Source organism: Ipomoea triloba, chromosome 13 (assembly GCF_003576645.1).
Source record: "Ipomoea triloba cultivar NCNSP0323 chromosome 13, ASM357664v1".
Taxonomy (NCBI): Eukaryota; Viridiplantae; Streptophyta; class Magnoliopsida; order Solanales; family Convolvulaceae; genus Ipomoea; species Ipomoea triloba.
Genome location: NC_044928.1, coordinates 17,250,764 through 17,262,815, shown reverse-complemented (window position 1 = coordinate 17,262,815; position 12,052 = coordinate 17,250,764). Strand labels below are relative to the sequence as shown.

Sequence of the window (12,052 nt, the reverse complement as noted above, 5' to 3'; positions counted from 1 at the left end):
TTTGAAACTATCGTTTTCTTAATTAATAAGATGCCTTCTCCTGTCTTGAATAACTCTACTCCTCATCTAATGCTGCATAACTCTCCTCCATCTTATTATTTTCTTCGTGTGTTTGGGTGTCTTTGTTTTCCTCATCTACGGCCTTATAATCATCATAAACTGTCTTATAGATCCTCTCCTTGTGTCTTCTTAGGCTATCCTGAGTCTTTTAGGGGGTATAGGTGCATGGACTTGCGTACTAACAAGATTTTTGTGTGTAGAGACATGTTCGGTTTGATGAGACTGTTTATCCTTTTGTTTCTAAGCCTGTTGTACAGCCTTCTTCAGGTCCTGTGTCTCATCCTTGGGTGGAATCGGTATTGCATACTTCTGACTCTCTTGGTGCTGAGCAACATGCGTTTGAGGCCCCAGTAGTGGCTGAACGTCGTCCCCGAGGACGTCCTCGTGGGCGTTCCACGCGGCCGACTGAGTGTACTCATGCCATGGATACTCGAAGTAAATCTCGGCCTCCTGCAGCACTGTCAGTACAGGTTTGTCCAACTGATCCTACATGTTATTCACAGGCTGTAAAGCATTCTGAATGGAGGGATGCCATGGATCAGGAGTTTAATGCTCTCTTGCACAATCAGACATGGTCTCTGGTTCCGTTTAAACCCAATATGAATGTCATTGGCTACAAGTGGGTTTTTCGGACCAAACGGAAGGCTGATGGTTCTATTGAGAGGTACAAGGCCAGGTTGGTTGCGAAAGGGTTCAATCAGGTGCCCGGGCAAGATTTCTTTGACACCTTTAGCCCGGTGGTTAAGCCCACGACTGTCAGGTTACTTTTGCCTCTGGCTCTCTCTTCGAACTGGTTTATAAGGCAGCTTGATGTTCATAATGCCTTCCTGAATGGGAATTTAAGTGAAACTATTTTTATGCGTCAGCCTCTGGGTTATACTGACAAACTGTTTCCTGATCATGTGTGCTTGTTGAAACGATCTCTTTATGGTTTGAAACAGGCTCCTAGGGCCTGGTTCACTCGGCTGCATACTTTTCTACTGTCTGTTGGTTTTCAGGCCTCCAAGACTGATGTTTCTTTATTCTATTTTTCTCAAGGCTCTGCTTCTGTTTACTTGTTAGTTTATGTGGATGATATTCTTGTAATGGGGAATGATGAGGCTGTAGTTAAATCTTTACTCTCTAAATTATCTACAGCATTCAAAATTCGTGATCTTGGTGAGCCTAGTTTTTTTTCTTGGGATTGAGACTATTAATTGTGGTGATGGCATTTTATTATCTCAGCAAAAATATATGACAGATATTTTGAAACGTGCTGGTATGACAGAGTGCAAGCCCCTTGCCACTCCAATCTCGATTTCCAAGTCTGTTTCTACCTCAGTGGAGCCCTATGATGATCCTACTCAGTACAGGAGCCTTGCTGGGGCTCTGCAATATTTAACAGTTACACGGCCTGATCTTTCTTTTGCAGTTAATCTTCTTTGCCAGCATATGCATGCTCCTACTGTTGCACACTGGGAACAACTGAAACGTATGCTCCGGTATGTCAAGGGGACTCTGACCATGGGTTTACGCTTACGCCGTTCTACTTCTACTGAGTTGCATGCTTTCTCAGACTCTGACTAGGCCGGCTGTCCTGAGGACAGAAAATCTACGAGTGGGTATGCAATCTTTCTTGGCACGAATCTTATATCCTGGGTATGCAAGAAACAACAGACTATTGCAAGGTCTTCTACAGAGGCTGAATACAAAGCTCTTGCGAACGTATGTGCTGAAGTGATATGGATAACCTCCCTACTGCGCGAGATTGGTGCTCCTAGTATTCCGGTTCCCAAACTCTGGTGTGATAATCTTGGAGCCACCTACATATGTGCAAATCCGATCTTTCATGCTCGTACAAAACATGTGGAGATTGACTATCATTTTGTGAGAGATCATGTTGCAACTAAAGCTATTCAAGTAAATTTTATTTCAACAAAGGATCAGCTAGCAGACATTTTTACGAAGCCCCTTCCAAGTCCTAGATTTTCCTTTTTGAGAGACAAGCTACAGGTCACCACTTTACCCTGTGCTTGAGGGGGAGTATTAGGACTCTAGATATTGTGTTAGGTTATGATTCTTTATCCTAGTCTATCTTTAATTCCAACTCTATATATATACTTGTACCCTGTACAGATTATGGTTAAGATTTGTGAATACCAGTACAACAGTTTTCATCCTCATCGTCATTCTTGCACATATACTCATGAGCATAATAGAAGTGTTGAGCGTCGTCACCAACATTGAAAATTTACTTTTGACACCGATGTGTACTTGATTAATAGAATGCCAACGCGTAGCTGATTCTAGTCCTCATTATATGATTCATCGTTCCCCCCTTCATACACTTTTCTACGCACATTTGGTTGCTTGTGTTATCCATTCTTGCCTCCTTATAATCGTCATAAGATGGATTTTAGATATTATGATAGATTTTATGTCTACTCCCTATGTTTTTGTAGGCTATCTTGCATCCTTTAGGGCGTATCGTTGCATGGACCTTACTATTAATAAGGACGGGTTACAAATAGTTTTATAGCCAATTAGGTTCGGATTCAAGAAGGGCATAATGTACATTATTTTAAAACATAATGTACATTATTCTAACACGTACATTATTTTTACTCATAATATTTATGATGATATCTTGGACCACGATCCACACAACTGTATAATTTGCCAAGAATAACAAGCGAGTAACTACCCGCTGCCGCTGCCTAACTACATGCAAATTTAAAATGCTTAATAAATCAAAAAGTAGATTCTACTTGGTGGATCAACAAAAGCAATTTAACTAGGGAAAAAATTCGTTAAAACCCCACAGATGTTGCCTATGGAAAAAGAAGAAACGCAGTACTTTAATAGTTGTATGCCTCAAAGTTGAAAAGCAACAATAAAAACCAGTAGCAAGAGTACTATGTTCTTACAGATTTTGACATGAACAAAATCTGCAGATGATGGCGCTAATTGGTGATTTCTACAGCCTGGAGCTGGCAGACTATATAATGCAGCTGAAGATGTACAATGTTGCATTTCATCTTGCCCACAACACTCTGTCTATTTCATCTCTTGCAGATTTGTACAACTCAAGCCTTCGTGAGCATTTCTGCCTCCTCTCCATCAACACTGGATCTTCATCTAATATCTGAGAAAGCTCACGGCCCTACAAATGCACCTTCAAGTGTCAAACAAACAAAACAAAAACTTCTAACTTTAGAAGGTAAACAAAAGTAAATTCTTTTATATATAAAAAGAACATACCTCCATTTTACCAAGTTGAGTATAAAAATGATCCAGTAAAGTGCGCTTGGCTTCTCGGACTTGACAGTAAACAACAGCTTTTGGGATGGTGTTCTGGAGGGTTTCGCACACCATTCCAGTGTACGCAGAAACATTTAAGCTTATTCTTCTGAAGTGTCCTTCTGTGTACCTATCAGCTGTAGAAACAGTTGGGTTTCCTACCTTGTCAACCTCCTGTGGCAGTTTCCGGAAGAAATCCACCGTCAGGTATGAAGATTCCATGTCTACCATTCGCAATACAGTCCTTCGACTATCGTCACGAAACCTTTCTAATGCTTCATTTGCTGCATTTGATATATCTGTTTGAAGAGTTGGAAAGCGCCTCAATTCCTGCATCCACAAATATCAGTTATATAAACATTGAAAGGAAAATCTGAAATGGTTAATCTTCAGCATCACAATTCATAAACCTGAGTTTCTCCTATTGACTTCCTCACAAGCTCCTTCAAGATGAAGTGGACCTGCATGGCAAATTCACAATCCTAATCAAAAGCTCTACAGATAACATTGCAATCTTTTATGTTATCAATGCATCCACAGCAATAACAAAACTAACAATAACACTCACCGCATCCACTGCAGCTTCTGCTGGACCTCTGAAATAATTAAGGGCACCATCTATGAGGCGCTTATAGCCTTGTTCTGGTGCTATCAGATGAGGTTGGTAGCCATCAGCCTCAGTGACAACTTTCTTTACATTTTGCAGTGAGAGATGGCGATCCAATGGAAGTTTCCTAAAAGCTGCAGGGAGCTGGTAGTCAAAAACTCCATAAATCCGATCTCCTCCAGGCCGCCTATAAAGTAGATAATGACAATATAAACAATGGAGGAGTTGCATCCCAAGATGGAGCGAATAGTGTGTGAAATTTAATATGGTTACTATTGGTGTATCAGTGTTATGAATTTGGTTTAAGGGAAAAAGGTAAGCATTTACCCTCCTTCAAGATGCTCCTTAAATACCCGATTAAATGCCCGGCAGAGTTCCAAAATAGTATATAACTGGGCCTATAATTTGAGCAAAAAAAGTAAATACTTTGAACTAGAGCCAAAACCTAGAACAGATACATGTAGAAAATGGAAAAACATTCTCACCCCTGCATCAACAGTGACAGGTCTGCCAAGATGACTCAACTCAGTTTCAAGTTCATCAATGCTTCTATTAATCAGAGACAATATAGCTGGTATGCGAGCCTTAATCACAGATTCTAGGTGCTGCAAAAACATGATTGAAAATTATGACAGTTGTGTATCCATCTCTTTAAACTATGGATTATTATTTCATGGTTTAAGCTACAAAAGTAACAGTATGCATGCCTTTGAAAGCAGTTTTGCAAGATACTCTGATCCCATTCGGCTGGCCAAGTGTCTGTACTCGGGACTTCTAGCAAAAAATTCTCGCTCATTATGCCTTGAAACCATCATATCAACATTTCTGTTAATATCAGCCTGTGAACGATTCACAATTCCAACCCAAGGATTTTGAAGCCGATAAGATCTTCCTTCAAGAACCTTCATTATTAACCCACACCGTGAAAATGAGAAATAAGAAAAGCAGACAGACTATGCACGCACAGTGGTAGAGATAGAAAGAGACAGTCCTTTATCAGGCAGAAGGTTGACATCACACGACAGACCTTCCCCAAAAAAAAAAATGAAAAACTTACATCCAATGCATTTGTACCCTTGTCCATCAAATCAATCTTCGTTAACACACCAATTGTACGTTCGCCTACATGAGAAACAAGTAATTTCACATAGGTATATGGGTTGATGAAACATATCAAAGAACTATTCAAATATCACACATTTTGTGATTGAATAAATATCTAATGAGAAAAAAGTGACAAGTATGCACAAGGTACAAGTTATTATAATTAACAGTTAACAGGGAAAAAAAACAAGGGAAAAATTGGAAAAAATTTATAAGTATACAATAAAATAAGCACAACATACAAGCTAATACATCAACGGATTACACCAACAAATTTCTTATTCCTATTAGAACCCTACTCTCATTGGCATTTATATATTTTAGTAGATATAAAAACATCACATAAATGAATCTCTAACCATACTAGAAGAGCATAAAATACCTGATGGGTCAACTTCTCGAGCTATCTTAATAGCATCAGATGTTGCAACATCTTGATTGGCTGGGGTTATGGCTAAGATGATGCAGTTTGGCTTCAATAAGAAGGATGAGAAATATCAAGCAGTTGGTATATGAAAGTTTCATAAGATGTGGAGGCAGTTATCACTAGAATGGTTAAAAGGTTAAACTCAAAAAATAGGTGGCAAAAGACAGTTATTATAAGTCAAATTTTGTTTCATCAGTAATCATAGCAATTCAATAGCTAAAAATGTAAAAATGTTACTTTATTACTTAAAATAAGAAACATAAAGCTAACTTAAATAAATAAATAAATAACTGACCGTTACATTTGTTATGGAATGTACAAGTAATATGGAACCTATATATATTAGGTAGCTTGGAGATTTATAGGGATTTGAGTAAGTAATCATATGAAAACTTGATTTTATTAGAAGTCTTCTAGCATGTATTTATAGGGTTGTGTATTCCCCTTTCTAACACAGATTTATAAACCTTCCATTCACTTTCGTACAATATATATTTTCTTATTCCTTGATTCTTCATCTCTGCTTCCGCCTAACTGGCGGGTGGTTGTTATTCTCCACCCGCCAGGTTGGATCTTTCAAATCCAACAACATCCAACAAATTATAGTTTGAGATGATCAATCATAGTAATGTTCTCAATCTTTTATGAATCATGAATAATATAATGTATAAGATTAATTTCTGAGTTGCGACAATACCTTCTCAACATATGATCGAACCATGTCTTCAATTTCCCGAACAATACTTTCGGGCTGCCCCTCTGCCAATAATAGTTATGGATAATTTTTAAAAAACAAAAAAAAAGGAAAATGAATAAAGAAGATATATTGGCAAACTAAGCAAAAAGAAACATACCTACAGCAACCTTAGTCAGCCCAGGTAAATCTACCAATGTCAAGTTAACAACTGCCAAGTAAAAATAAAACATGAAAAATAGTCTGAGACAACAAGAACAGCAAAGCAAATGGATAAAATCATCATAAATTTATAGATTGTAGCAAAGCATGCAGAACATTTTAGTTACACAGTAAAATATACTGCAAGAGTCTGTGAGGTTGTACTCTACATATGAAAACAAGATAGAGAATGCTGGAGTCCAGCAAAGAATCGGAAGAACACAACACCTTCAGCTATTCATTTAGAAAATGAAGCTGATTCCACTGTACAAGATGAATGCAGACAGGAAACAAGAAAGAAAAAAGGGTATTTCTTTTCAAAACTTAGGACTAGGTAAACACACACCATTTGGAGAGTAAATGCTAAGATTAATAGGAAGAGGAGAGATCTGCTTTGTCTTTCCAGTAACTCTGTCAGTTTCATCTTGGATCTCCTTTCTGACCAAAGCTTCATAACAAAGCAAAAGAAAGGGAAAATAATTAGATAAAATAAATTAAACTGATGGGTGCTCTTTTGTGTGTGTGTATTTGTCTACTGAATTACACAGAGCTGTGGCTTCCAAACTTAAAGCGATGGTAATGTAGAACAAATATTTAAGAGTAAAGGTCAACCCCAGTGCACAATTATTCCTTTTGTCCATGCAAGTATCATAATATAAGCAAGATACAAGCAAAAACTTACAAAAATCTGTAAATCTTCTATTTCCAGAATGAAGGAACTGTGCGTACTCCTGTTGTCCTGGCTCTATCTTGTAAAGTTGCAAAATAAGTGGCCTTCTTGTCACAATTCCTGCCAAAAAGAGCATTGAAGTGAAAAATTAGAAGAAAATAGAATGTGGCTTCATATCAAGTACTCTTTATTATTCATTGTTCAATTTAACATATCACTAAGGAGAAGCAGAGCCTCTGCGGCTATAGGTAAGAATTAATTTAGAATAGCACAACTTGATAGTGTCAATAATTTTCTACTAACTATGCATTGTAATGAACTAAATACACAAATTCACCAGTAAAATGATTTGAAAAATTCTGCCGATTAGTATACTGCGTGTTCTGCTGTTACTCCATTTGATCAATTATTCAAAATCATAATGATTAAAGCACTAGAAAATGACAAAACACTTTCAAATTTCAAAAGCTGAAAAAAAAAAGTTCAAATCACTAAAACTCATTACCTGATCCTCTAGGAAGAAAATCACGCCCGACAATACTCTCCAACACTGACGACTTCCCGGAACTCTATATCAAACCGCACAACCACTCATCAATTGCACCAGCATTAGCAGAACCGGCGTAAGAACACTCCCGGTTGCTCAATCAACACATGCATACACACATACACGCATACGTACTCACACAAACCAGATACGTATATTTACACACATACACCAAACATCAGGCAACATACAAACAGAAAACAACTCAATCACGCACACAAACAGAGAGAGAGAGAGAGTACTTGGCCGCCGAGGACAACGATGGTAGGGAGAGCGTCCCATAGAGTAGGCAAACTCCGATCATCGCCATAGTCGCCGAGGATCGTACAGGCCTTCTGAATCCTGTTGACAAGCGCAATCAAACCTTCCATTCCGCGCAAAGCCGAAACCCTGACGGTTCGAGACAGCGCTCTCTCTTTCTTCGAGACGAAGCTAACGAGCAGCGGCAGGAGTAGGAGGAGGAGTAGTAGAAGTGGCGAAGCAGAGGCGGAGAAGGGGAGGGTAGGAGTTGTAACGGAATCTAATTTTATCAAATTATTATAATTAGTGTGATAATTAGAAATTATTAAATGTGTTTTGATATTTCGGGATTGTTGTTGTTGGGTTGGAGTTGGCGGAAGGAGTGCGCCACGTGAACACGTCTGGGGAGGGGTCATGTTTCCTTCGTGTTCGTGGGATGAAGAGAAATCTTTGAATTGGTTTGAAAATATGAGGGAGGCGCGCGGGATCCTCTTTTTCGTAACTTCCTAGGGGATGTCTTATAAATGTGTCTACTATCTGTAAGACTGTAACCGTCTTCTGCATTCATGAATTTTTTTCAACCTTTTTCACCCAAATTATTACTCCGTAGAATCTATTATGCATTTCGTCTATTTGACATATAGATTAAACTGCCATTTCACCGTTTGATTTTTAAAAATTGTTTGCTTTTTGCTTTTTTGAACCCACTTGCACGACGTAAAAAACACACAAAAATTTATCCAACTCAAAGTGAATAGAAACTGCAATTTAGAGTTAATATTCATTTTAGTCATACAACTATTGAGTATTGTGTAATTTAGCCATAAACTTTAAAATTTATCCAATTTAGTCCTCTGACTTGTAAAATTGCACTTATTTGATCCTTCATTACAAAAGTCATCAAAATACTGTTAAAGGTTGAGCCACATTCTCAGTCCTTTTTCGCGTAATCACCCCCTTTCTCTCTAATTCGAATATAGACCAACATTCTCAACCGAACACTATGGAAATGGCATAAATTAGAGCTTAAAATCAGGAATAACATTGACAAAGGGTTTTTGTTTCGGAAGCATGTGAACTTGAAGCCCAGAACTAATGACCTTACACTCATGGGCCTGTTAATCGGTTATCCCAACAACAGAGGCTACATGGAGAAGAGGTTTGCCAAACCCAAAGCAGTGACGTTGCAGGTTTTAATAGCTGCAGCCATGGATATCACCTTGAACACTTGGGCCCACTTCGTTGGTGTTTTCGGTGAGAAGTTCCAATTACACACAAAAGAGGGCTCTGATGAGTAATGTCTACCCATCATTAACATGGTACAAAACCTACTTTGACACTCCAGAAGGGAATAATACTATCCATGTAGCACTAAGGATGAATAACATGGCAAAGGGTATGGTTTGGGTGAACGGTAGAAGCATCGGCCACTACTAGGTTTCCTTCATGTCCCCTCTACGACAACCAACGCAAGCGAAGTATCACATTCCGAGAGACTTCTTGAAGCCCAAAAACACTTTGATGGTGGTGTTCGAGGAAACGGGGGGAAATTTGAAGAGCATAGAGGTTGTGCTGGTTAACAGAGAAACAATCTGTAGTTACATATCAGGGTAGTATCCAGCTAGCTGAGAATATGGTTGCTATGTAATCGAATTAGAGAGAAAGGGGCTGATTACGTGACAAACGACTAAGGAAGAGGGCTGAGAACGTGGCTTGACCTTTTTGCCCTTTAAATTAACGATGTTTAGATGGATTTTCTAACGAATCGAAGGACCAAATTGAAATTTTACAAGTCAGAGGACTAAATTGGGCAATTTCCAAAGTCTAGGACTAAATTACACGATACTCAATAGTCAAGGGACCAAAAAGGGTGTTAACTCTACAATTTATGTACAATGATTATATCGGAGCTTAGGTTCACATAGTAAGATGGATCATAATACAAGTTTATTTCTAATATACTGCATATTTATTTTGAATTGTAATATGCTAAAAATAATATATCAATACACTAAAAATAAATATGTATCAAAATATAATAAAATTATTAAAAATGAACATTTACAATGTCCACATTATGATAAGAACAATATATTTTTATATTCACAAACAACCCAAAACATAATACATGGATATATACAGAAGATAACAATGTCTAGAGATATAACACAACTGGACTATAGAGTCCTAACACTAACCCTCCAAGTGTAAGGGTTACGACTGACAACCTGAAGTTTGTCTCAAAGAAATGCGAATGTGTGGTTCGTGTATGTCTTAGTGGTGAAAGGTGAATGTGTGGTGGGATGTGTTTAAAACGAAGAGTCTAAGCTCCGCGAGTGTCGATCTCTCGAGGATGACAAATTGGAGAGTACAAGCTTTCTATCTATCACTATTTAGGCAACGCAAAAGAAAAGAATATAGAGTGGGGTAAAACATAGTATCATGAGTGCAAGGTTGGGTAAGCTAAGAAATTACTAAGAAAGAAAGCACGGATGGGGGCTAGAATCTACTGGAGTTTACTTCATTTCGTACGGGGAAGATTTGGTTTTCCTTGTGATTTGACTGAAGGAGCTCGGAACACGTTCCTGAATGGCGTCACACTCAAGCTCCCAATCCTTAGTCGGTTGGGGAATTTTATCAAACACTTTGCCTACGAGATCCCTCCAGACCTCATCTTCTCAGATTGAGGGTAGGAGATGTGAGCAGTGGGCTCTCACCCCTTTGTGATATCTTGCCAAAAGGGTGATCCTAGACCCTTGAAGGGATCGGGGCCCTCGATCCAACAAGAACATTCATAAACATACACACAATTTCAATAAACCCAAGGAAATCAAATCTCATTCAAACATTTCAAATCATGAATACAAAATCTCCATCCATCATAGCCCTCATCCTAAAATCTAGCCCTTCATAGGCCTCATCAACATCATAGCTTTCAAAGATCAAGATATAATCAGAAAAGCAATAGGAAAAGTAATGGAATTTAAAAGAAGTAAAGATTCAAAAGAGAGATTCAAAGAGAAATTAAGCAATAGCAAAACGAAAGTATACCCAAGATGAGTTGTAAGCAATGGTAATCCAAGAATCTTCCCTCCAAGAATCCTCTCCTTCTTCCTCCCAAATCTCTCTAACCCTAATCTAAAAGTGAGCAGTAAAAAATATCAAAAATCCCCTTCCTCCAAGTTGAAATGTTCCTTTTATGCTAAAACTTCGCGCAGGATTCTGGTGCAGGTTTACGCGGCCTACACGCGTGTAGGCATGCGTGGAGACCTACTGGAATTTGTCCACGCATGCTACACGCGTGAATGGGGGTGTGGACGGGGATTTCCTTGTCTTCGTTTCCTTTGATGTCTTCGGGTTGGTCTTTGCGTGCACCAAGGTCGGGTTTGTTCCTCTTTTGTTGTACATGTCTTCCTTGGTTAATTTAAGTCTTCAATCCTATAAAAATCCTTCAAAATGTATGCAATTTTGAACATAACCTTAGGCCACTAAACCAAAAAAAAAATGCAATTAGGCCACTGAACACTCCAAATGTATGCAATTTCACCTGATAGCAGGTTACCATCCATTTTATCAAGTTACTTGATTATGTGGATGGTGATTTGGCATTTTAAAATAATTTTTAATAATAAACTATTAAACTACTTCTGATCCGTTAGATCTTTCCAGAAGGACATCTTCGATTAGTTCCTAGTTTTCCCCATTTCTCAAAGAAGTGTGCTTATATATATAGGGGGGCGCTCTAATGAGAACGGGTGCACAGGAGAGAAATAAGAACGATCCACAACCGTCCATGTGTCCAGATTAACGAATCAGATTAAATTTAAAAAAAAAATGATGCGGTGACATTTTCGTAAATAACTCGAACTTTGGTGCAAGTAAATGTGTTATAAGTGCAAGTAGTTGGTGTACATTTGCAAGTAAAAAGTGCAAGTAAAATCACTTACAAATGCACCTATTTTCACTTACAAGTGCAAATACTTTACCTTGTTAGCATTTGTGCACCTAGGTGCAACTAATTATACCATTAGGTGCAATTAGTTATAACGTTAAGTGCACTTAGAATTGATGCTCAATGTACATTTTACTTGCACATGTAATACATTTTACATGCAATTGTGCACCTATTTTCAATTACAAATGCAAGTAATTTACCTTGGTTGAATCTGCTACCTCATCAAGGTCTACACTTGGAAAAAGTTCCAAACGTGATGGAACTTGGG

At 38.2% G+C, this 12,052-nt stretch overlaps 1 protein-coding gene across 2 annotated transcripts; it reads right to left on the bottom strand.

Moving 5' to 3' along the window:
* Positions 1 to 2,873: 2,873 nt before the first annotated feature.
* Positions 2,874 to 8,246, bottom strand: LOC116001686 (dynamin-related protein 1E-like). Of its 2 annotated transcripts, none has more exons than XM_031241587.1 (15): positions 7,832 to 8,246; positions 7,548 to 7,611; positions 7,055 to 7,162; positions 6,719 to 6,820; positions 6,332 to 6,382; positions 6,175 to 6,236; positions 5,433 to 5,523; positions 5,004 to 5,068; positions 4,654 to 4,848; positions 4,432 to 4,551; positions 4,274 to 4,344; positions 3,908 to 4,133; positions 3,750 to 3,800; positions 3,301 to 3,669; positions 2,874 to 3,202 (listed from the first exon to the last, which is right to left on the bottom strand). In XM_031241587.1, exons 1-15 carry the CDS (start codon positions 8,243 to 8,245, stop codon positions 3,074 to 3,076), a joined length of 2,118 nt encoding a protein of 705 aa, XP_031097447.1. In that variant the 5' UTR covers position 8,246; the 3' UTR covers positions 2,874 to 3,073. The 2 variants fall into 2 exon arrangements, with proteins under 2 accessions (XP_031097447.1, XP_031097449.1); XM_031241589.1 differs by having other exon boundaries at positions 3,150 to 3,214.
* Between the last annotated feature and the right edge of the window lie 3,806 nt (positions 8,247 to 12,052).

Bases quoted from the DNA above. Each gene is read 5' to 3' on its own strand.
- LOC116001686 (XM_031241587.1), bottom strand. From the start codon at position 8,245: ATGACCCCTCCCCAGACGTGTTCACGTGGCGCACTCCTTCCGCCAACT. The intron at 4,849-5,003 runs GTAAGTTTTTCA...TTAATAATGAAG, and splicing joins AGGGTACAAATGCATTGGAT to GTTCTTGAAGGAAGATCTTA. The intron at 4,134-4,273 runs GTAAATGCTTAC...TCTACTTTATAG, and splicing joins AAGGAGCATCTTGAAGGAGG to GCGGCCTGGAGGAGATCGGA.